We start from the raw sequence: 24,938 nt of genomic DNA on the forward strand, positions 1-24,938 counted from the left end.
AAATGTACGCTCCATTGGTGTACCCTCGCTCTTTGATCATCATCTTAGTACAGTTGTCATTGTTTTTAGGGCTAGGGTAAACTTATAAACATTGGTCCGTGGTGAAACCCCTCAGGACAATTAAAAAGCGTTTGGGCAGAAATGATTTTGTTCAGCCATTTTCAATTATAATTTTTTGTGTGCGACTGAAATTTATTTTGTTTCCCCAGTCAGTGAAAATGAGGAGGGGCGGGGGGGGGGGGGGGGTGGGGAGCCCGCTGTGCCCATCCCTAAATCTGCGTCCTTATCAAACCTGAGATTTTGTGCCGACATGAGGAAACATTAAAAGTGTTTGTTTTACATTTGGTGTTATTGTTTGACAACTTGAGGATTGCGTTTGAGAAAAACTGATGACAAAGCTAGTTGGCAACAACAACACGTTCGAGGTGGTTCTTTGTGGGATAAGGCAAGCCAACAGCAGCTGACCTGCCAAAAGTTTATAAGAAAAGTGACAGATGGAGATTCGTTTTTCTCACAACAATGAGAGACCCCTGCTATGGATTATGGACCCAGTCTTAAAGGCAGCGGACACTATTGGTAAAATTACTCAAAATAATTATCATCATAAAACCTTTCTTTATTACGAGTAATGGGGAGAGGTTGATAGTACAAACCATTGTGAGAAACAGCTCCCTCTGAAGTGACGTAGTTTTCGAGAAAGAAGTAATTTTCCACGAATTTGATTTCGAGACCTCAAGTTAAGAATTTGAGGTCTCGAAATCAAGCATCAGATCAGAAAACACATAACTTCGTATGACAAGGGTGTTTTTCTTTCATTATTATCTCGCAACTTCGACGACCGATAGAGCTCAAATTTTCACAGGTTTGTTATTTTATGCATATGTTGAGATAGGCCCTACACCAACTGTGAAGACTAGTCTTTGACAATTACCAATAGTGTCCACTGCCTTTAAAAGGGGATTTACACCAAGGCCAATAGGAGTTATCATAAAATAGGGTGATTGGCCCTCCTACCCTGGCGAAGAGCAAAGTGGAACCAGTTGGAACCAATGGAAACCGGATAGTGTATCCGGGTTTGCGTGCGTGTTTGTACTTTGAACGTCTGCTTAAAATTAAAGACGCCTCGCCCTGCAGTAGCTGAGATAATTTCGTTTTGAAAAGTGAGGGTGTGGTTAATAATAGATGACTTTAGTAGGCTTAGGAGGAATAAAGTTTTGTTTGTATGTATTTACAAACAAACCCAACAAGGATGTTTTTTTTGGGGGGTTATTTTAATGTTTTTTGTTTGTTATGCAAGTTCGCCCCAAACAAGGCTAAAAGCCATTCTATAGGTATGGGGCTACAAGAAGAAACTGATTTAAAATAAAAATAACCAAGGAGAGCTGGAGAATTGATATTTTAAAACAGTCCAGATTGTAGGATTGGGGAAACATCCACGAGGCAAGGAGTTCCAAAGAGATGCAGAAGGCTACGTGGAATAAAGGTTCTGGAATAACTCTTTGTTCCACACATCTCAAAAAACTAGTTTGGCAGTGGCTGCATCATCTTCATTTATAGGCTGTGTTCATCCAATGTAGCCCTCCTCCTCATGTAAATGTCATTCGTTTCTTGTTCTTGCAATTCTTGTCCATGTTGTCTCTGCATGTATACTATGATATCATCTCTCCATCTTCTTTTTCTCTCACCCCTGTTCCTTTCCATTGTCCTTGGTTGCCAGTCCATTATTCCTGATGTGTTGTCCATCCATCTCATTGACATTTCTTTTGGGCGCGGTGTGTGCCCTTCCCCATTTAGCTTGTTTTATTGCCCTCATGATGTCGGTTACTCCAGTTTTCAAAAAATGGTTGCACGTGCGTATCCGTGTGAACATTCAAATCGGGACCTGTGACAATGGTCCCGGTTGGCGGTGTAAGGTGATACCAAGTTCGAAAGTGTGTACGAAACTAATGGGAGCTATTGCCAACAAGTTTAAGCTACAAACAAAGGGGCAAAGGAGGTCCCTGATTGCAGGTATATTTACACACAAAGCTAATACATTAATGTCCGTATCAGTGGATACAATAGTGTTCAGAATTAACAGACAAAGAATGAGACAATAACAAGCAAAACCGTGACGGGGGTGGGTGGGGGGGGGGGGGTGTATCCCTCCTCCGAGAATTCCACTCGTCACCAGTAGAACGATTACGATTACTTTATGTTGCATGGGATTGAATATAGGGATGATCACTGTTGGGGTGGGGAAGGGGGGGGTGAGGGTAGTCGATTATTCAGTTTCCTTTTTTAAAATTTGAAAGATTTTTCAAAGAATAGACGTATCTACCTTTAGTAAAACCCAGATCAGGAAGGCAGACAGTTTACTGTGATTTTGGTGTGGCACGAACCCGGATATCATGATATCAAGGGTTAAGAAAACGACCCCCATGCGTTACAAACAGTATAGTGGTATATAACTTTATACTTATTTATTATAACTATTGGGTTTTTTTGTGGGAAAAAAAACTTCAGCACGCACTAAATTCAAAACAAATATTAAGCAAAACTAAAAAAAAATAATTCTTGAAAGCGTATATAAAGGAGCCCAGGGCCTCACTCAGCCACTGTTTTGACTGTGAGCTATCGCGCTTGAAACCGTTCTCAGTCATTGTCGTCAGAGAGATTTCCCTGATTTCATCGGTTGTTCGATCATCTTCTGCCATGGCTCTGCGCATACTTGCAATCTTGACGGTACTGACACTGGTGTTGACCAGCTGGGTGAGTATTTTTTAAGATAATTATTTTAGACCCAATGATTATGAAGCCCCACTTAAGCCTTCTGACTGGGGGGGGGGGAGGGTGCAGAGAATACACTGATTTGCGGCCGTGAAAAGATAGCAAGTTGCGGCCGTAAGAAGATAGCAAGTTGCGGCCGTAAGAAGATAGCAAGTTGCGGCCGTAAGAAGATAGTAAGTCGCGGCCGTAAAAAGAAGGTTATAGTTGCGGCCTTAAAAAAGTAGTAAGTTGTGGCCGTAAATAGATAAGTTGCGGCCAAGATACCAAGTTCGTTTTTTGGCATGAATGTTGACCTATGAACTTTAAGTTTATGTATGGAAAGCGGTTTTCATCTTTGTGTAGAACTTTGGTTTTGTTAAGAAACAGCAAAAAGGCCAGATCAGTGTTGCTTTTGCAGCAATGAATAGAAAACAATACTGTCGTTTTCACTTCGACGCGCCTGTACAGATCTATTGACAAATATCCCCGGTTTGTTGAATCAAGGTGCCCAGCGGAAAAATGGCTCAATTACCCTGTTTCCAGGTACACAGAGTATGTTGTCTCGGTACCAGAACGCTGCAAGCAATAAAATAAATGGCTCCAGAAAAAAGTGCCATTACTGTATATTTGCTGAATCACTTCTAGTTGTTTTCCCAAACATCGTTTACAGGCAGGGCTTACTCTCTCTTGCTGTATTCCAACATGATTAACTAAGGTGTTATGCTAATAATTATGTTGAGTAATTACCAATGCCTCTTAAAGTGTCTGTATACGTTTGGTTAACGGCTCTATAAATTAATGGTAATATAGGCCCTATTGCAGAAACTTTTCCGAAACTTTGAAGTACTGCGGTTATGGACAAAGATATCACTCGTTATCCCCTAAAATGTAAATGAGAATCGTTTCTGACAGTAACGCTTCTCAGATTTTATATCCCATTTAAAGATTATCTGCTTGGACCAAACGTTATCAATTAACTTAACTTAACTTTAACTTAAATGCATTTATAAAGCGCTTTAAATAACAAAAAAAGACGTTTTTTATGGCCATAATCACCTAATCCTAGGAACGTCTACCTAAACAATAGCAATGGCAAAAAACAAAAACAAATAAACTTTCGCGTCCATTTTGTTTGACATAGGTTTATACCTAGTTTGCACATATTGCCTTCATTGGTACTGTTGCATAACCGTGACGTCATATCTTGAGTCACACAAGAAATATATAGGGTACATTATAATTTATTGTTATTGATTATTTAGTGTACATTAGGGTAATTTATTTGCATCTAGGAAATGGGCATGATTTCTAATGGGAGACTGTTGATCGCTAGGTGGCAGCAGACTTACCAGGTGAAGTCACAGACAGACATAAAGAACCTAGGGCGAATTCGAAATCCATTGTTTTCGATAATGTGCACATGATAAAAACTACGTAAACATTCGAAATTTACCTGGCAAGTCTTCTGCCACCTAGCGTTCCAGTGTCTCCCATTACTATAATGCAGTGCGTCCGCTTGTAAATGCAGACACGAGCTAATGTGGTTTCATGCTTATACAAAACTACGGACAAAAAACAAAACAAAGAACGTTTTGTTTTCATTACTGAATCATTCCAATGCAATGCTTAATGGTATACTTTGACACAGGTTGGCACGGCAGAGGCGGTGTCAGGCACTACTATCGCCAACAAAGCAAAGGCCTACGCCAATGCAGGCAGGACTGATTGGACATTTGCTGCGGCTCACCCCGACGCTGGTGGGTTCTTCAGTGATGGGAGAAACACGAACAAATGCAACCTCTTTGTGGCAGATGTGCTTGAGGCGGTTGGGGCAACGGTCCCGCATAGGTAAGACCATTTCTTACAACAAAACCATAATAATCTTATAGGAATCTTTAAGTAATCAAAGAAGTTACGAAAAATCTATAAGCGTTTTATATAAATCCTGTAAGATTCTAAAGGTATTTTCCCTATACATAGGACTTTCCTGTAAGGGATGGAGGAATAAGTACAGGGATGAACATCTATGACCTAGCGCAGCCAACTGTAAAGACGTTTAACTTACCCTAAAAAATAATAATAGTGTAAAATACCCATTTACTTGTTCCCCTGTTAATGTAGAGGGCAGCAGACTTACCAGGTAAATCTCCGTTGTTCTTGGAAATGTTTGAGCATGCTCAGAACGGCATGAACAATGGAAGTTATCCTAGTAAGTCTGATGACCCCTAAGCGTTCAATAGTCTCCCATTTGGACACGGCTAACAAATTAATACTACCAGCCCGACTCATTTCTTGATTCCAACTCCTTATCTATTTAGAAACTGGGGTTTTTCTGGCCCTATCGGTGCAGGGGAGTGGGGCAGCTCATCTTCCTCTTACTTGACAAGCGCATCGTGCTGGGAGTATAGATCGAGTTCATGTACAGGCTGCGTCATCGGAGATGGAAGACACGTTGGGATTGTGACCGGATGGAGAGAAACAACCAGTGCCACAGATACCCAACTTGTGTCCAACGACTGGGGTTTTCGCGCATCTGGATCTGGAAGCAGTTCTTCTATAACTGCCTTTTGGAAATACGTTTGTTAAGCTCTCAGACCCACGAGGCGTTTTGCGGGGACCTAGTCATTATAACCTCCACTGCTATTCGCGAAAAAAAGTAAAACACGAAAAAGAAGAGGAGGAAAACAAAAAAGCTTTCATATAATTATAAATCTTCATGTGTGTCGTAGAATAATCGAAGCTAAAAGTGGGCGTAGTTTGTTGCAGAATATGTGGGGGGGGGGGGGGGGGCATTAACAGATGTTCAAAAAATGAGATCTTCGAAAATTATGTCATTTAGCATCATTACTAATTATATACTGAATATTGCGAGAACATCACATCCGGATATCCATTTACTCATTTCCTTCAGTCCGTCTGAATTGTGTAGTTCTTAATCTGACGCTCGCACAGAAGCAATGCAAAGGGATCCCGGGTCAAATTTGACTCGGATGCTGGGTTACCGGGGTGGGATGGGGTGGGGGGGGGGTCTGAAACATTTCTTGAGTCAGAATGACCATGAAACTATAATTAAGAAATGTAGATATCTTCTGTAGACAAAGTTTTTGGCCATGACTTCCTACTCGCTATAATTTACATTATACTGGTTGGGAACATAGGATTTCTTTAGTTTGTAATTAGTCTCCTTCAAATGATTTTACCTGCTAAATATAGAAATGTGAAGTTCACATGCTCTTTTCATTTAGCTCCTAAAGTTGTTACAACACTTATTAGAGTGTGGACATCACCTCACCGTAACTCACCGTCTTAGTTCAAGACGTCACTATCTCATACTCGTAACGGAACATGATAACCCGACAGAGGGCGCGACTTTCTTCTAGAATTCTTAACACGCCTTATGGTCAAGTTTTAATATGCCAATTGTATAATTGTAACGATGGTTGTTTTCTGTTAAAGATTTTTAAACAAGACAATAAATGTGTGTGCTGCTTTTGCAAGGTTGCTGATAAACAGTTTGTCGTTTTCACTTTTGTATTGAGTTATATCCCATCAAATGTCCGCCATTGTTATACTAGTATTTGTCTGCCATTTTTGACATGGCACATTAATTTGAATAGGGCACACCCAAGAATTAGGATCATGTAATTTACACATAATTTATTTGGATAGTCTCGAAGACCTCTAGAATAACAAATAAATCAATCAATATCCTCCCAAATGCTGCCTGGTCAAAATATCAGCCATCTTGAAAAATTTAGGACTGAACATGCAGTCCCACACCTTTAAATGCACCTTTAAAACTCCTTGGCTTTGGACCTATAAACTGTACAGCAAAATGAAGATCATTTTGCGAAATGGCCATACCTTATTATGCCCACCATCTTGTAATGAGCGGACACTATTTGGCAGCGAACACTTTTTGACATGGCGACACCGGTGAGTGCTCGTAACAACAAGAGAACCACATTCAGGCTTCAGCTTGAATTGATTTATTCTTCGACAGTAGACTTTGAAAAAAATGTTTAAAGACAGTGGACACTATTGGTAAGTGTCAAAGAGTATTCTTCACAGTTGGTGTGTCTCAACATAATATGCATAAAATAACAAACCTGTGAAAATTTGAGCTAAATCGGTCGTCGAAGTTGCGAGATAATAATGAAAGAAAAAACACCCTTGTCACATGAAGTTGTGTGCTTTTTGCCTTTGCTTTCTGATGCTTGATTTTGAGACCTCAAATTCTTAACTTGAGGTCTTTAAATCAAATGCATGAAAAATTACTTCTTTCTCGAAAACTACATCACTTCAGAGGGAGCTTTTTCTCACACTATTTTATACAACCAACCTCTCCCCATTACTCATAATTACGAAAGGTGTTATGATGATAATTATGAGTAATTACCAATAGTGTCCACTGCCTTTAAGCAATGTTTAGGGTTTAAGCATGCTTCAAAGAAAACTCAAATCAAAGATTGCTCACACACAAACGCTGGAGAATGGATAAAAATGCCACTATGCTTCTATACAGCAAGGACCAGAGTACAAGGCTGTGCTCGCACAAAGGTCACTAACCAGCGACTCACAATCACGATAAGGCCAGCTCACAAAAGGTCAAGCTCTATACAGCTCGGCGCCATTGTTAATCCGATCTCATCAGAGTTCGACATACCACACTGTCTCTATATGCTGGAGTGCATGCATGCATACATGTAATAGCATACACGCAGTGATAAAGGCAAGCGCTCTTTCCGGGTACTAGTAATAGTACCATACACATTGCTCTAGCTCTATATGCAATCATACACAACACACACAGCAAGGAACACAGCTCAAACATTCATGATGTCTACCAAGCGGCTGCATTTTTCAATTTTGGAACGCAATTTTTTACTTCGACTCCTCGAAGAAAACATAGACATCGTTGAGTCCAAGTGCAACGATGGAATTACGATGAGACGCAAGGACGAAACGTGGGCAAGGATTGTCTCAAGATTCAATGCCGAACCCAGCGTTGTGAAAAGGACACCGAGACAGCTGCGCAAATGCTGGACCAACATGAAAATGCGCGCAAAGAAGTCAGACGGTTCGTCAAGTCTACCGGGGTTGGTTGCGCGCCATACTCCACAGAAACATGAGACGAGGGAGGGACCTGTTTCTGTGCGCTTGCAACCGGACTCAGATCAGATGGGTGTGAAATATGATTCGGTCTTTAGCGGTAGTGGTGAAAGTGGTGCAGACAGTGCCAATGGTACAGATGTTAAGATGATCCCTGTGGAATGCTGGTCAGACAACGAAGTTGATGGCTCATACTCGGGGCTTGGAGGTGGGAGCGAAGATGAAGATGGAGATGAGGGAAGTTACCACCAGCAAGATGTAGAAGAACGAGGTTAGTGTTTGGAAACATTTGGGGTGGTTCGTTTATGATTTATGATAAAGTAACGCATAGTAGATAAACTGTACTCTGTTTCAGGCCTCGAAATGGCACGCAAAATACTAGCCGTTGTGCCCTGTGCTTGAAATTGCGCGGTGCCGGCCCTGTGCAAGGTTCATAATATACATTTAAATATTCCTCATAAAGTTTCCCCTACCACGCAGAGTGAAATTGCTGTACCCCTTCAAGAGCGAAGTTCAGGGCCTGCTGTTTTCTCTGGTTAATATAATAGAGCCTTGGCGTGTGAGAGGAGGTCCCCACCCGTATTGTGTAAGTCAATAGGTGACAACGACCGAAGAAAGGCACGATGAGACAATGTATGGTTATTATAAATATTATAATAAGGTGAATTATTGATATAATTGTACATAGATGCTGGATACAGCTCGTAGGTATTTGAGCGGCGAGTCTCTTGCACGCGGCATTGTTTATCTGTAAAATATAAATCTCAATTCAGCCTGAAACAGACCATGGAGTAAGAATTTCTTCCTCCATGAACAAACCAAAATCATTGAGGGAAACTCGAAGGAGTAGTCAAACCCCAGAGAGAAAGTTGGGGATATCTTCATGTGCACCATTATTCTGCATAATGGTCGAGGCATTGTGCAGAGAAAAGAGAACATTTTGCTTTCTTTGCAAAGTCAACCAGGCAGTATTTGCGATTGAGTTGTGGTTGCACCTTTCACTTCTTTCACAAAAATGGAGTTATAAGTCGAAAAGAACATGGTAAGCGGGAAATTTTGTATTGACTTTAAAGTTGTTAAAGCTGTTCTTGATTTACTCTTGTCTCCCCCCCTCCACCCCAGCAAGGGCAGATTTCCATACAAGTGAAACAGACTTTAGACATGAAACAGCCGCTGATTCCAACAACAGCCAATGGACAGGCATGGATTACACGCGCAATGAGCACGAGGCCAAGATGTCGCTGTTGACAATCCAGATGGAGACGGCTCATGAGCAGCGGGAGCTAGCCCGGGAGATGCGGGAACAGACGAGACAGAGACACCGTCTTGAGATGCAGGTACTGGAAGAGAAGAGGCGATACAGGAGGATGAAGATGAACAGGATGTCTTCTCAAGGAAAAAGCTAGCAAGGGGGACGGACCCAAATTCATAAAGCTGCAGAAAATACTGCTTGACAAAAAAATCAATTTCTTTGCTCAGCAAAACATGAGATGAGTAAGTTGACAACCTCATGCAGATAGGCGACAATAATAAACTGACATCGTAACACTGAGGCATGTGCTCGATTTCATGAAATTGAGAAACAAAAGATTACCAAATATCACCACGATGTTGCTCTATGGTCAAACTATAAAGAACACACGCTGTATGAACATCAAACTCTCGGTCAATGAGAAACTCTCTCTTCTATTGTAAAGTATTTTTGTTTTGTTTATCCTCCATATCAAACCATAGTCGGGGATCAAATGATTCACTTCATAATGATTGTAATGTATGACCGACAACATATAAAATGAGCGACATGTCGGATATGTAGATGGCGTAAATGAGTGTAAAGAACTACCTATTTCAAATTGCTTTTTCAACCAAAAGGACCTATATGAAAATGCACAAAATTGTCACTGGCCTGGCGTTTCGACCCTAGCAGAGTCATTGTCGAAAGGCGCCCGTGCATGCCGACGGCTAGAACAGGAACACGTTGATGCCATATCTTTCTCAGCTGCAAGGATGATTAGCCTCCAAAAGTTATTGTTTAATTATTAAAGTTCGCGATTTAAGTTCAGATCACACGAGACTTATAGTTGTTATACTCGGATCAGCCTTTTTTTGCAGTTTTGTTTAGAGTCATATACACGGTTTTGAAGAAATGTATTAAAGTCTTGTTTTTGTTTTTATAAACTTATCTTGTTTTACTGATTAGTGCGGAGTTATTTCCTAACCCAGCCCCTCCCCCGCCCCCAAATAGAAAAAAAATCACAACAACCGAAACCAAAACCTCAAAAGCCTTTGTTGTCGGTGTTTTTTGTGTGTAAAGATGGCGACTTCATTAGGTGAAACGTTCACAAATTAGTGTTGATTATGACTGTTCACTGTTCATTATTACTGATGAAGCCAAATCTCTGATGGTGTGTTGGAGAAACTTTCATGGGATGCAGTTCGATCTTTGGCAGATTGTCAATCATTCAAATTTTGTCAAACGCCCGGGCAGGCCTGTATGCTTCGTTTTTGAAAGGGCAAGGGCACCAAGGCATTTACTCTTTGGCAAAGGGCACCCTATGAGGAAATTGTAAATTTCTACTGGAGCATTTCAAGGGCCCCAAGGCAATGGCAAGGGGCAACGGAGGCAAAACGGACATTCCATACAAACGGGTTCACTAGGCTACAACTTTTAACTTGCAAACCGCATGGATGCACATGTAGGCCTGTGCTTTCATGCTTACCACATTATTTTTTGTGGTGTATCTGATGAAAATCATGAAGAGATTGGCCGAAGGGAATCAATGAGACGGATTCAGACCTAGTCGAGCTTTGGGGTATAATTTTTTTTAATAACGATCATGCGCACAGAGGGCGCTACAGCGTCCAACTGCATGTAGCGAAAACCCACTCTACCCACTGCTACATAATAGCATGTACATGTACACTGTATGACGGGTTCACTGTAAATACCCCATATCCATGTTCACACACACAACCATGTAGGCCTACATGTTATTGCGTACACACTGAAATACCCCAGAAAAGTAATAGAATTGACGGCGACTATTGCAAGCTATGGCGTACAATGTAAAGCAATCATGTATTTTAGCAGTGTTGGGCTGCCCAAATTGATGAGCGCGGTCTTGAACCAACGGTAAAGAAATGCACAATTGTTGGTTATTTTTTCGTGTACGTTGACCAACGTGTACTGGTTAGCTGTAAAGGGCTGTCAACTGTGGAAGGCATACATCGACAGGTACAATTGCGGCCACGGGAGTAGACATTGGACAAGTGAGTGCAGTATTCTTTTCAGTAGTGAATTTACGTTTTGTGGGGAATTCGAAAAGAAAAACAGAAAAAAGGTGCTGTGATGTCACTGAGGTTCCTTTCTGCATGCTTCCTTCCTCCATAATAATATACTCTATGCCATGTTGCCGGTATCAAACCAAACTTCCTGAGCAAAGTGTAAACATTCGATCGAAGCATGATGATCCACCAGATAGTTGCCATAGACTAAAGGCCTCAAACAAGTAATTACTAATATTACACACCTTGGCAGTCGAAATCGTATACATCATGATCTTGTATAGTGTACGGTTGTGTGTACAAAAATGGCATTCAATTTCGTGTACCGGCACTAATAAATGGCACACATTCTCGAATAGTAAATCCCCCACTGGGACATCTTTTGTTCTTTTTTTATCCCTTTTTGTCCTTGTCATTATGACATATTCCAACAGACTTTGTATACTTTTCTGTGGAACACCCCACTTTTTAGAATTTCCAACATGGAGTCCTTTTAGTTTCCAATTTGATATTGTCATTTTTGTCTCCTCTAATAGAAAATTAGCACAAGCACAACAAACAACCTTGCTGTTATAAGAGATGTTAAATTTGCATCGGGGATGCTTGGGTCATAATGTTCTATTGAGTGTCCCTTTATACCAAGCAACATTCCGCAAATTCAAGTGACTGACTGGTATCCTGCTAATTTCTGCCTAGAAAGACATTTTTAAAGCAATATTTTTTGCTTCAGCAGCTCTATTTCGCCACAGGGAAAATTTTCATAGATAGATATATAGATAGATACGTGTATTCAATGTTGGAATAATACAGAGTATTATTCCAAAATTGTTGGAATATGGTCATAATTCAATATGGTCAAAATTGTTGTAAAATAAAAAAGAGATTAAAAGGTGAAACTTAAAACAAAGGGCAACATCTAGGTCCGGGGAGAAGCAAGCACAGCTTTTGTACCCAAGCCTTTGAACAGACGAACCAAAACAAAACCCAGACAGACATTACAAAAATACAGGACAAAACTAACAGGTGTAAGACAGAAAACAAAGCTGTTACTTTTTCTACATACAAAAATTCCATCAGTATCTTAGTATTCATTAATAGAAAACGAGTGTTAAGCTTTTAAGCAGCTCTATGAAAAGCTTAAAGGCAGTGGACACTATTGGTAATTACTCAAAATAGTTATTGGCATAAAACCTTACTTGGTGACGAGTAATGGGGAGAGGTTGATAGTATAAAACATTGTGAGAAAAGGCTCCCTCTGAAGTGCCATAGTTTTTGAGAAAGAAGTAATTTTCCACGAATTTGATTTCGAGACCTCAGATTTAGAACTTGAGGTCTCGAAATCAACCATCTAAATGCACACAACTTCGTGTGACAAGGGTGTTTTTCTTTTGTTATTATCTCGCAAGTTCGATGACCGATTGAGCTCAAATTTTCACAGGTTTGTTATTTTATGCATATGTTGAGATACACCAAGTGAGAAGACTGGTCTTTGACATTTACCAATAGTGTCCACTGTCTTTAAAAGCACAACAAAATAGCAGACTACGTTGGGGAGCCGATGGATATTCTCTGTATCCTCATCAGTTTATAGCAGCGAATCGCTAAAGCATAATTTTCTGCCGAAGCAGCTCCATATTGGGCCCTGATGATACTAAAAGTTCTTGAAACATTACATAATTGGTAAGAAAAACTCGCCCAGGATCACAGATTTGCATAAAACTTAGAGATGATGACAGTTGAAAACACCCCTTGAAATGTTTTTGTCTGTAATGTTTTGGTAATGGATGAGAGAAAAAAAAAAAAAAAAAAAATCCCGTTTGTAGTTTATCGCTTAATGATCGGTTTTTCCCTATTTTCTCGTGACCCAGATCGACCTCAGAAACTTCTAATTCTGGAATTGTTCCTATATAGGTCACAAAAACAATGAAGTGCTGGAAGTGTGGCGTCCAGAAACTTTCGAAAGAGTTCCCGCCATGGACCATAATGGAGACGTGCCAACATGCGGCATTGCATTGCCTCAGGGTAAGACATATATTATCATTCAGACTTTAAGTGAATGCTCAAACTAGGCACTGAACAATTACACAATTTTTTTTACTTGGTAACAAGCAATGGAGAGCTGTTGATAGTATAAAACATTGTGAGAAACGGCTCCCTCAGCTCTGAAGTAATGTAGTTTTCATAAAAGAAGTAATTTTCAACGAATATGATTTCGAGACCTCAGAATTAGATTGAGATCCCGAAATCAATCATCTAAAAGCACACAACTTCGTGTGACAAGGGTGTTTTTTTCTTCCATTATTATCTCGCAACTTCGACGACTAGTTGAGTTGAAATTTTAATTCTTTTTTTTTTGTGCATATGTTGAAATACACAAAGTGAGAGGACTGGACTTAGACGATTACCAATAGTGTCCAGTGTCTTGAAAGTTAACGAAATGTTGATAACAAACTAGCCCCAGCCCCCGATCATAAAGGTCTAACAGTTTCGTCTTTCAAATTCCTATCGATACACGAACAACTATCAAAACAATGTCCATATCCAAGAAACTTTGTAGCCCACTTTGCGCCGTCCATTTTTACCCGTCCATTTTCGGAGGGGACGCAATGGTTATAACTTCGCAACTTGATATTGCTGGCAAAATTGCTGGCAACTCAAATCCAAATCCAAATCAACTGAATCGCTGGCAATCTCCAATAATATACACTTTTCTTTTGCAGTAGGATACGTTGTACACTTAAAAAAGAATTAATTAACCAAACAGTAACAGTCAGAATTTGGTAATGTGATATCTCCATAGAGATGGTCCAATTTTGACGGTGCCTTAAAGTCATGACACTTGGTATTTACTCAAAATAACTATTAGCATAAAACCTTACTTGGTAACAAGCAATGGAGAGCCGTTGATAGTATAAAACATTGCCAGAGAAACGGCAATAGAGTATGGAGGCATCATCTGGAAGCCGAGGCTTATGTAGGGATGCCTGGGGACAGACAATATACTGCCAAGAGAATTACCATACACATACAAAGGGAACAACCTTTCTCACTATGGTCACTATTAAAAGTGCTTCAAATGTCACTTGTCTTTTCTGCAATTATTTTTTACTAATACGGCTACCCACCACACAAAATAATATACTAGAATTTATTATACGTTGTTATTTTCTTCTTCTCCAGTGCGTGACGGCTCATGTCGAGCAACACGGCAATTGCTCCCAATGTGAAAGTCCAGTTGGTCTCGATTCAATTCGTCTTAAACACTGCCACAGTATGCTGGACGCTATGTTTCCTGAGTACAAGATCACTTACGAGCCCACTTTGGAAGCGGACACGGCTGGTGAGAAAGGCTACATCAGTCTGGCAATGCTGAATGGTGACAGCACGAGTGTTGAGCTGAACGCGGCCATGACGGTCTTCAAGTTGAGAGGGATCGTCAAGAAAGAACTTGGAGTGCCATTTGAGAATCAACAACTGATTTACAATGGAACGGAAATGAAGGTGTGTTGAACTGTTTCGTATTTTAAAGAAGGCACTGGACACTAATTACTCAAAATAATTTTAAGCATAAAATCTTACTAAGTAACGAGCAATGGAGAGCTGTTGATAGTTAAAAACATTGTGAGAAACGACTCCCTCTGAAGTAACGAAGTTTTTGAGAAGGAAGTAATTTCTCAGTAAAATATTTGAATTGATTTCGAGACCTCACGCGTGAGGTCTCGAAATCAACCATCTGAAAGCACACAACTTCTTGTGACAAGGATGTTTTTTTCTTTCATTATTATCCATTGTTCAACAATTGGGTACAACTCAAGTTCACAAGTTGCGGTAACTGAGCAAAGTCTTGATGAAACAAAATTATTCATCCCTTCTCTACGGTGAATGCTTGCTATATATTTGCCCACAGGCATGAGTAACCTTGAAAAGGAAGATGGATTACTTAGAAATGGCTTCTAGGCGCTGGTCATGGGGCGAAGTTCAATCAGGGGTCAACCATAGAGCAGGGAAAAACACATGGTGCAACCATAGGATAGTAGAAGTAGTAGAGCAAGAACCAATTTATTCTGTAGAAGTAACCGTAGAGCAAGGGCATAGATCTGTCCTTTGCAGGTTACGAAGTAACACACCAACGACCAGTTTTGTATCATTACTTTACGCATATTATTTCCCCCCATTCCATCTTTAACACAGGAATATACAGAAGATCAAGCCACAACAAACCTCGGCTACTACAAAGTCCCCCCTTCAGCAACCATCTACGTCAGACGTCTTCTGTACGCAGTTCAAAACAGCAACTTAAAGAAGGTAGTCTTCGATCTCAACTGGGGCTATCCAGCAGGGGGAAAAGACTTTCTGGACGCAACTGCGATCATCTTCAGCGGTACCGAGTTGGTAGACTATCTGGATTACAGAAAACTATCCCATGACTCAATGAGTCATTCCGGTGACGTCATGGACAACCACAGGAAAAAGGGGCACCATTTAATCACCGTCAATCTTCAGGAAGTTCCCGATGAGTTCACACACATCTTCTTCACATTGAGCTCGTATGAGTCACCCACCATCTCAAAGTTCCCAAACCCGAGTTTGAAGTTCTATGAGAAGGACCGGCCAGATGAGATGCTGTGTGAAGACACGGTGGAGAAAACCAATTTCTCGCAGGCGATCGTCATGTGCTGGATTTCCAGGGATAAGGGGAAGTGGTGTGTGTATAGTGCCGGGAAGGCGTCGGCAGGCAATTCGGAGGACTATGAGCCCCTTTATAAGACAATCTCGGACATTATTGCTAATGGACTGTAAATAGTAGGTGTGTGCATCTGAAACAACAACAATTACAAAATATGCAGTAACTGATCAATTTATCTTTCTCTTTGATGGTATTGGTTTATTATCGTATTTTTTGAATAGGTGTAGGGTTCGCCAAAGGACAACGGGTTGATCAAAAACGACTGCACTTGTGTACCATCTCGTGTTATCTTTTGGGGGTATTAGTTGTTTGAGTGGTGAATACGCACAAAATTTGATTATAAAAAAGGTTAACGAATTCATGGACTCTAAAATTTAGTTTTGCTGCGGTCGTACTTCGAAAAGCAAACCAAGCCTGCTGAGATGATGAACAATTTTATAATATGGAACTAGTTGAAGTAAATTTGTATTTATTTTATAAAATTTTACTTGATGTTTTTGGTTTATTTGTACTCTCTTAATGTAAAAGAGTGAAAAGGCACTCTTTGAAGAGCCATAATGAAGGACAACTCTTTTTCGAGTGGTCTTCCACTCTTTTAGATTGACGTTTGCATCTTTTTGAGTGACTTTTCACTCTGTCCTGGAGTGAAACCCCTCTAAAAGAGTGAAATAACCACCACTCTTTTTTAAGAGCCATATGAGGGACAGCTCGAAATGTAAAGAGTGGTGTTTTTCACTCTTTTACATTTAGAGAGTAGCCTGTTGACACGATTTCAATAGATTTTAACAGACGATTATTTAAAGCAAAGCTTGATAACTTCTTAAAGGCACTGGACACTATTGGTAATTACTCAAAATACATAGCTTAACATTTTCTTGGTAACGAGCACAGAGAGCTGATGTGGATAATGAAAACAGTGTGAGAAACGTCTCCCTCTGAAGTAACGTATTTTTTGGGAATGTAATTTCTCACTAAAACATTTGAATTTTATGAGAAAGACTTGACAGGCATGATGCCTTTCTCACACAAATTTGTACACCAATGATGTTTTTTCTTTCATGTTTTCTTGCAACTTCGATGACCAATTGAGCCCAAATGTTCACAGACTTGTTGTTTTACGCATTAATTGGGATACACTACGTGTGGGATATACTACATAAGGAACACTGGTCTTCGGTTATTACCAAACCTGGCCAGGGCTTAGCTGGCAAACCTGTAGAAGATTGAGACCAATCGGCCATCTGGGTCACGAAAGATGTAGTGTCAAGCCGATTACACGTTTTTGCACGACATCGATTTCTCATCAAAAATGACATTAACATACAGAAATATTTCAAGGGATGTTTTTTATCTATCGTCATCGTTAGACCGTGTAAGTTTTATGTAAATCTGTGATCTCATTTTTTTTCTAACAAGTTCGGTGACCGGTAGCAGTCTTGACAAAACAAGTGACAGTGATTAGTTACCGGGATACTTGAAACACTTACAGGGGGTCGATTTCACAAAGAGTTAGGACTAGTCCTAGGAGATATACAAATTGCATGGATAGTCCTAAGTTTGGACGAGTAACTGGTCCTAACTCGAGATCTAGAGACTAGACTAGTCCTAACTCTTTGTGAAATCCACAGGTCCTTAAGTTTTATTTTACAAAGAACAAAAATATGTCCTTTTGATTTGATAGTGTAAATGTTCAACGTTCTGGCTGGGAACCATAGTCCGTTGAATAGAGGGAGCCGTTTCTCACAATGTTTTATACTTACCATAGCACCAGCTTTCCATTGCTCGAGCGTTACTAAGTAAGTTTTTGAGCTAACAATTACTTTGAGTCATTCACAATAGTGTCCAATGGTTTATTTTAACACAAATCTGGGGCCAATTTCATAGAGCTGCTTAAGCAAAAAAAATGCTTAAGCACGAAAATAGCTTGCTTATTTTACACATGTTACTGGCAAAAATGTCATGCCATATACATTGCTTGTGATAGGTATTTAGTGGTTGTTTACTTAGCATAACAATTGAGTGGAGTCTTGGCCGGTAATCTGATTTTACTAAGCAAGGATTTTTTTGCTTAAGCAAAATTTTGCGCTTAAGCAGCTCTATGAAATTGGGCCCTGAGATTAATTCGAGTTAGTTCTTGCGATTATTATGATGTTGAACAAAAAATGGATTATTGTCAACTTTATATTCATTTTTGTGAAATGTGACTCGTGAAATGCACATATAACTTTATGCTGGGAATAATTAACCCCTTGATAGTTTCCAGTTGTTGTATGTAGAAATAGACTGAAATAAATTGAGTCAGGAATGCTATTGTGTATGATTGTTGTCCACTCGATTTAATACGATTTCGTGTATAACTTTACAGGGCAAAACAGTATACCAAAATGAGTGTAAAGCAATCGGAACGTATTGAAGAATGCATGTTCAGCTTTGCAATGATATATACCATCTGGATTGAAAAAAAGTTTCCTTACTTTTTGTGAGCAGTTTAATTGAAAGGGACTTTCCCATTGTAGGCAATCATGACCTCAAACCCCTGTAGAAAATGGCTGAACAACACTTTAAAGGTGATCAATACAAACTGTAACAATGGATAATGCAAATAATGCTGTTACGTAGTGCTGCACCTGGCTCGTAGTAAAAGCATAGGGCATGATAAAGGAAAGTCCAAAAAGAGATGTAGGATTTTCTGTGGTTGGGGATAATCTTGAATTAGAAATAATGATAAGTGACAAAAACTTGCTATATTCGAACAATCAGGCCCTAGTAGTATGTGGTGTGGTCAACAAGGGATATTCCGGTTACCACTAATGGGACCTTGAGGTCCTATAGCGTCAGGAATGTGTTTGGAGAATTTACAACTCAAAGAAAATGGGAGTGACATGTTAATTTACCATAGACCCTTTGTTGACATGTACACACGTACAAGACCTAACCTACAGTACAATGTATTGAGGGTCTAAATATATTTTTACAATCTTCAATATAATTTCAATAAAATTCATAAGCCTAACTGTATCTGAAATTATGTGAAAACGGATACCATGGCTATATCAATCTGTCAAAGAAAAAAACAAGTCAGTGGTTTTGCAGTAAAACTAAAATACCAGACAGGTTGACGACTGCGACAGCTAGACAGCTAGACAGCAAGTCAAAGGTCACAGCGACTGAATAGGCGTATAGCTGGCGTTTCCATGTAATGAAATGTACATGTACATACATTCACTCAAGGGGAAATACCCACCGTGAGCAACACCATCAGTGCATACAGTGAGAAATAGCAGGTAGTTTGCATATTACCATTATTGAACCATTATTTGCATATGAATAAACATTGACGTACAAGTCTGTGTCCACGGAGAATGTCTAATGTCATATTAAGTTCAAATCTGATATGAGCAAGATTTGGGATTTCCCAGTCAAGTATTTCCAGTCCTGGGAAAAACCACGGTTGCGAAATCACCATTGCAGTGTATGGACGGCCGCTTGTATCAAATCAGAGTGTCAACATGGCTGCCGACTAGGCATATTGGATATAATGTACACACAAATACCTGTATGTACATAATGCACGAGGTTTGTAAGTCTGTAACCATTTATATTATAGCGTTGCTCCACGGACATTTTCTAAGTGAGAATAACGGGATCGTGAGCTCAAGAACGTCTTGGACGAGGAAGAGTCGGGTTTTATCATCGAGGGATTCGTCGTTGATTTCACAATGAAGTGTCGTAATTGTGGCGTTCAGAAACTGTCAAATGAGTTCCCGCCATGGACCATTATGGAAGAATGCAAACATGCCCCTCTCCATTGTCTTAGGGTAAGTGTGTATTAGGTGTCACCTTGTTAATGTGATCATGAACATTTCAGCGCATTTTCTGAAGGACATTGACCATAGTTTATACCTCCATGGTTTAAGTTTAATTAATCAGTGTACAATTTTCTGTTCTCACGGTGGGTCACGCAGAAAGTGCATTAAGTTACGAAGTTTTCATCAAATAGTAACCTAGCTTTTCTGTATACAGGATGATATTTTATTGAGTTGTTGTAAAACATCAACATAACTTGGGTGGGGCTGAAATGTTCAGTCTACACTTCCTCCATGATCATTCTAATCAAAATAAATGAGATGACTCGATAAGAAGTGTCAAATGATTGATAAGATTTTAGAGTACTCATCACAATTTACGTGAGGGGCCAGGGGGCACTGGGTTTTCATGCTATGATGCAATATACCCGGTTTAGTAATATCAACGATGTAAACTACATTGTAATTAGAGATTGTCATGAAGGCTATAATGCTTTTGTTTTTTGTATATTTTTTATACTGCCTTTCTGGCATGCGAGATACTACATTGCTCATGTGGGAATTATATACTTTATTATAATTGCCATAAATAATATATTTAAAGTTCAATCATTTTAACAGCTGAACATGTTGAGATATGCTCCCCTCTTCATATCAAAGTTGATAAACAAAAACAGACAGTACACTTTCAATCAATGCAATGTTGTGGTTTTTATTATGTGTTCTTCAATTGAGATGTAGTACCACGGGATTAAGACTCTGTGACTTTTTTTTTTTAAACATGCGAGGTCACATGCATGGTCTATTCTGTCCACATGGACGGGGTGGGGGCATTCAGTGGTTTTAACCAGAGAATACCCCAACCCTGTTTAAAACACGGGGCAATAAACTGAGATCGTTGACCCGTGTTCCAAAAAGGATGTGGGCCAGAGGAATGTTAACAGGTTGTTTTTTTTGTAAATGTCAATAGTATCCTCATCTCGTTTTCTTTGTTTTATCTTACTGAGCTTTTGAAGGGACACGTGAAAAAGAAGGGACGTACGTGAAAAAGAAGCCATATTTTCATGTAGATTCAAGGTTGTTAACTGATATAATTATCTGTTTCTCTAAACTTATCTCTACATCAAAGGGGTAATTTCTCACAGTGTTTCATACTACAAACAGCAAATTGCCAAATAGGTTTTTGTGAAATTAGGCCTTTAACTTATTTAGTAATTACCAACAATATTTTATTTTTGGCCTAATTATTGTTCTTTCCAGTGCGTGGTTTCCCATGTGGAAGAACATGGCGAGTGTTCCCAGTGTGATGGCGAAGTGGGTCCAGATTCCATCCGTCTCAAGCGATGCCACAGCCAGCTTGAAGCCATGTTTCCAGAGTGCAAGCTGAACTACGTCCCCAAGGCGGAAGGAGCACCTACGCCCAGTGGGAAGGGCTTCATCAGCCTGGCCATGCTGAATGGTGACAGTGCAAGTGTACAGCTGAACTCGGCCATGACGGTGTCAACATTGAAAGCATACGTGAAAAGTAAACTTCAAGTTCCACTGGAGAATCAACAGCTCATTTATAATGGGACTGAAATTAAGGTAGGTACAATTTGTACATGGAAGAGCAAAACTGTGTGGTCATATGCAAATTAATGCACTGTTGTTATAGGCCTGTGTTGAACTAAAGAGAAGAAACGTCAAATTTGAGTAGAAAGTTGATTGGCACCTGGCCCATCTTTTTACAAGTGACTATAAAAGTATTATTTATCCGCAGATAAGATTATCTTCCATTAAGTTATATAATGTGTGAAATATTGGTGTCAAATAATTGTGAACAATTTTGTCATTATTAACTATTCGGCGATTTCTTTTCATGAGTTAACCAGGTGGTTCGAAACACATTAATGTTGTGATTGTGATATGATTTAAGTTGAATGTGCACATGTTTGTTTGGGTAAGTGTTCTGTTAAAGGCAGTGAACACTATTGGTGATTACTCAAATTAATTATCGGCATAAAACCTCATTTGGTAACGAGTTATGGGGAGAGGTTGATCGTATAAAACATTGTAAAACTCCCTCTGAAGTGACGTAGTTGGGTCTCGAAATCTAAGCATCTGAAAGCACACAACTTTGTGTGATAAGGTTATTTTTTTCTTTCATTATTATCTACCAACTTTGACGACCAACTGAGCTCAAATTTCCACAGGTTTCTTATTTTATGCATATGTTGAGACACACCAAGTGAGAAGACTGGTCTTTGACAACCACCAATAGTGTCCACTGTCTTTACCATATACATGTATTTTTAAAGTTTAGTAATTTGAATTTTGTATCTGTTTACATGGACAGGAGGTTACTGATACGAAAGCTACAGCAACACTGGGATATTATCAAGTTCAGCCGAATTCTACCATCCACGTGAGAAGACTCCTCTACTCGGCACCTAAAGACCTTGATAAAGTGGTTTTTGACCTTAACTGGGGTTATCCATATCATGGGCGTGATTATTTAGATGCAAGTGTTCTAATTTTTGAAGGGATCAAATATGTTGGCGTTCTTGACTATAACCACACCAGTTTCCCACCAGCCATGCAACATTCTGGAGATCTAATGGATGATTTCAACTGCACAGGTCACCATTTGATCAATGTAGATCTCCATAAAATTCCCGCAAATATCACCCATTTCTTCTTCACTCTGAGTGCTTGGAACTCCCCCACTGTGTCCAGTTACCCAAACCCCAGCCTACGGTTTTACAAACAGTCTGAGCCGGGCAAGATGCTGTGCGAGGACACTATAACCAAACTGAATTACTCTCAGGCCATCGTAATGGCGTGGATGACCAGACAAGGCGGCCACTGGTGTGTCTTTAGCGCTGGGAAGCCTTCAGCCGGTAACGCGAAAAACTATAGTTGCCTGGTGTCGACAATACAAGGCATTATTTCTAATGGACTGTAAACCGTGTAAAATAAATAAACAATGGATAGTCATACATTCCCACCCCAAACATATTGTCTGTTAACCTGATAAACCATGGGGCAATTAATCGTTCTCCTCTTGATCCCCTCTTTCTGTTGGTCAAACTATAGACCAGACCTCCTTCTGTTATATAGACTCCCTGATTTCAAACTGTAGATATAAAACAAAACAAAGGTGTATATAAAGATTATAAATTGTACTGTATGCAGAGATCATTGCCATTTTATTGGTGGAACACTTGTTGTTTGAACATGCGTCGGCCGCGATGCTCCAAATTTTATCTTGAGTCCTATATTGATAATTAAAGGACGATTGGTAGAGCCATAACCAAAAACATCTCTCTTCTGCTTGTTTGTCCAAACGAGGCACGGGTCGTATCACGGTAGACAAGGTTGGTGTGTATTTGGAGTCGTCCATTTTGTTTCGAATGGTTTTTGTTGTTTAATCTTCAAATCTTCAGACTTGTGATTTGGAAGAGATTCCCTTTCTATGTTGTACTTATTTGTTGTACTTAAAATAAAAATGGGAAGATCTTATATGTATGATTTATGTAAAACAAATATTGAAAGTATATAAAAGAATTTGTAATTCATAACAATTGAAAGTATTTCGTTCGTGCGTTGTCACAGAATATTTAAACCCCTTTGCGAAGTCTGTTCACTGTATGGGCTCGCCCCTTTGGAATCGATTAATTTAATAGTCTATTTTACCTCGCGATTGCATTAGGCAGAAGTGCATTCATGCATGCAATAATTAATTTGTTAAATAGTAATACCATAAAGTAAATTCAAAGTATGTTTCATTATTTACAAGGTTGGGGCATTCATTGCTTATCATTGCTACCAATCTAAGAGTGCACTGAGCCGTTTGAAATGGTTATTTGCCAATATCGTCGAGAATAAACCAGTTGCTCATTCTTTCAAGTTCATGCATTCTTGCCTCTTTGATTCATATCTAACCTCTGAGGCATGCGATACAAATTAGCATTATCACTACACATAAAGTGAAATTTAATGCTCGAAAATGTTTTGGTTAAATCGCGTCGGTTTTGTTTCCTACTTTCGGTAAACAGAGGCATGGGTTATAGATTGCTTGATGGACTCGTATACTATTTATTAGGGGGTAGAGATTGAAGACCATGCGTGGAGTAAATTTGTCGGATACTCTTAAAGGCAGTGGACACTTTTGGTAATTGTTAAAGACTAGCCTTCACAGTTGGTGTATCTCAACATATGCATAAAATAACAAACCTGTGAAAATTTGAGCTCAATCGGTCATCGAATTTGAGATATAATAATTAAAGAAAAAACACCCTTGTCACACGAAGTTGTGTGCGTTTAGATAAACTTCTAGTTCTAAACTTGAGGTCTCGAAATTAAATTCGTGGAAAATTACTTCTTTCTCGAAAAATATGACACGTCAGAGGGAGCCGTTTCTCACAATGTTTTATACCATCAACCCACCCCATTACTCGTCACCAAGAAAGGTTTTATGCTAATTAATAATTATGTTGAGTAATACCAATAGTGTCCACTGCCTTTAAATCAGATCAAAGTAAGGAAGATATCAAAATACCTAAAAAAAAACCGATGTATAATATATGTAAGAATAAAAATTATTAATGGTTGTTAGATATTTCTTTTGGTTGTTACATTTAAATATTTTGAAGTAATAAACATAGCATATTATGCACGGATCATAGTTACTTGCGTTGCGTGTCACCCTTTATTTTGTCATGTGAACTGCGCTCAAAAATGTATTATTGGAGTCCAATATGGATAAGTCGATCATCCCTCACAACGATTCTGCCTTTGATTGCTTTAGAGTGCGTCACATTAGGCCTATGTCTTGTTTTCACATGAAGGGCCCCCTCGCGAACGCAACGCGATAGACGCTCAGCAAACATTGTACTTTACCCGAAAGCAAACAATGTACTATTGATTGTTTTTACTATACTCGTGCTATGGTTCAAACTACGACTCCCTCCGTGATCCGGAGCGCCCTGGCTCCGCAATTGTGAAAATACAACGCACTCCACAAAAAACCTCGGGCGTCGTAGTTTTAAAGGAACATTACAGAAAAATTATGTAATACACCATTAACTGACAAATCTGTAGAAGTTTGGGATCGATCGGCCATCTGGGTCACGAAAATATAGAAAAATAGATCATAATATTAGCAGTCAATGATGCAACTGTTTAAAGCCATTGGACCCTTTCGGTAAACAGTGTTGTCCAAGGCCCACGCTTTGTGTACCACAACTTCTATATCAAATAACAAACCTGTGAAAATTTAGGCTCAATCGGTCATCGGAGTCGGAAAACCCCACCCTTGT

General features: G+C 39.5%; 4 protein-coding genes across 4 annotated transcripts; all 4 read left to right on the forward strand.

Annotated features, from left to right (window-relative positions):
- The first annotated feature begins 2,586 nt into the window (after positions 1-2,586).
- On the forward strand, positions 2,587-6,258 carry LOC117298945. Its single transcript, XM_033782332.1, has 3 exons — positions 2,587-2,751; positions 4,397-4,596; positions 5,067-6,258. The coding sequence occupies exons 1-3, from the start codon at positions 2,695-2,697 to the stop codon at positions 5,332-5,334; spliced, it is 525 nt and encodes a 174-aa protein (XP_033638223.1). The 5' UTR covers positions 2,587-2,694; the 3' UTR covers positions 5,335-6,258.
- A 1,100-nt stretch (positions 6,259-7,358) lies between these two features.
- Positions 7,359-10,042, forward strand: LOC117298272 (myb/SANT-like DNA-binding domain-containing protein 3). Its single transcript, XM_033781421.1, has 2 exons — positions 7,359-8,131; positions 8,983-10,042. Exons 1-2 carry the CDS (start codon positions 7,537-7,539, stop codon positions 9,264-9,266), a joined length of 879 nt encoding a protein of 292 aa, XP_033637312.1. The 5' UTR covers positions 7,359-7,536; the 3' UTR covers positions 9,267-10,042.
- A 745-nt stretch (positions 10,043-10,787) lies between these two features.
- On the forward strand, positions 10,788-16,363 carry LOC117298923. Its single transcript, XM_033782305.1, has 4 exons — positions 10,788-11,130; positions 13,057-13,167; positions 14,326-14,646; positions 15,337-16,363. Exons 2-4 carry the CDS (start codon positions 13,069-13,071, stop codon positions 15,943-15,945), a joined length of 1,029 nt encoding a protein of 342 aa, XP_033638196.1. The 5' UTR covers positions 10,788-11,130; positions 13,057-13,068; the 3' UTR covers positions 15,946-16,363.
- Positions 16,364-19,072: 2,709 nt separating this feature from the next.
- Positions 19,073-23,526, forward strand: LOC117298908. Its single transcript, XM_033782286.1, has 3 exons — positions 19,073-19,650; positions 20,899-21,222; positions 21,974-23,526. Exons 1-3 carry the CDS (start codon positions 19,552-19,554, stop codon positions 22,580-22,582), a joined length of 1,032 nt encoding a protein of 343 aa, XP_033638177.1. The 5' UTR covers positions 19,073-19,551; the 3' UTR covers positions 22,583-23,526.
- The last annotated feature ends 1,412 nt before the right edge of the window (positions 23,527-24,938 follow it).

This window comes from Asterias rubens, chromosome 13 (assembly GCF_902459465.1).
Source record: "Asterias rubens chromosome 13, eAstRub1.3, whole genome shotgun sequence".
NCBI classification, from domain to species: Eukaryota; Metazoa; Echinodermata; class Asteroidea; order Forcipulatida; family Asteriidae; genus Asterias; species Asterias rubens.

What these genes read in the sequence shown, in the direction of transcription:
- LOC117298908 (XM_033782286.1), top strand. Translation starts at nt 19,552, where the DNA reads ATGAAGTGTCGTAATTGTGGCGTTCAGAAACTGTCAAATGAGTTCCCG. An exon ending in CCCCTCTCCATTGTCTTAGG is followed by an intron (nt 19,651 to 20,898) that starts GTAAGTGTGTAT and finishes TGTTCTTTCCAG; the next exon opens with TGCGTGGTTTCCCATGTGGA. An exon ending in ATAATGGGACTGAAATTAAG is followed by an intron (nt 21,223 to 21,973) that starts GTAGGTACAATT and finishes TTACATGGACAG; the next exon opens with GAGGTTACTGATACGAAAGC.
- LOC117298272 (XM_033781421.1), top strand. Translation starts at nt 7,537, where the DNA reads ATGCAATCATACACAACACACACAGCAAGGAACACAGCTCAAACATTC. An exon ending in GCAAGATGTAGAAGAACGAG is followed by an intron (nt 8,132 to 8,982) that starts GTTAGTGTTTGG and finishes CCTCCACCCCAG; the next exon opens with CAAGGGCAGATTTCCATACA.
- LOC117298945 (XM_033782332.1), top strand. Translation starts at nt 2,695, where the DNA reads ATGGCTCTGCGCATACTTGCAATCTTGACGGTACTGACACTGGTGTTG. An exon ending in CACTGGTGTTGACCAGCTGG is followed by an intron (nt 2,752 to 4,396) that starts GTGAGTATTTTT and finishes ACTTTGACACAG; the next exon opens with GTTGGCACGGCAGAGGCGGT. An exon ending in GGGGCAACGGTCCCGCATAG is followed by an intron (nt 4,597 to 5,066) that starts GTAAGACCATTT and finishes TTATCTATTTAG; the next exon opens with AAACTGGGGTTTTTCTGGCC.
- LOC117298923 (XM_033782305.1), top strand. Translation starts at nt 13,069, where the DNA reads ATGAAGTGCTGGAAGTGTGGCGTCCAGAAACTTTCGAAAGAGTTCCCG. An exon ending in CGGCATTGCATTGCCTCAGG is followed by an intron (nt 13,168 to 14,325) that starts GTAAGACATATA and finishes CTTCTTCTCCAG; the next exon opens with TGCGTGACGGCTCATGTCGA. An exon ending in ACAATGGAACGGAAATGAAG is followed by an intron (nt 14,647 to 15,336) that starts GTGTGTTGAACT and finishes TCTTTAACACAG; the next exon opens with GAATATACAGAAGATCAAGC.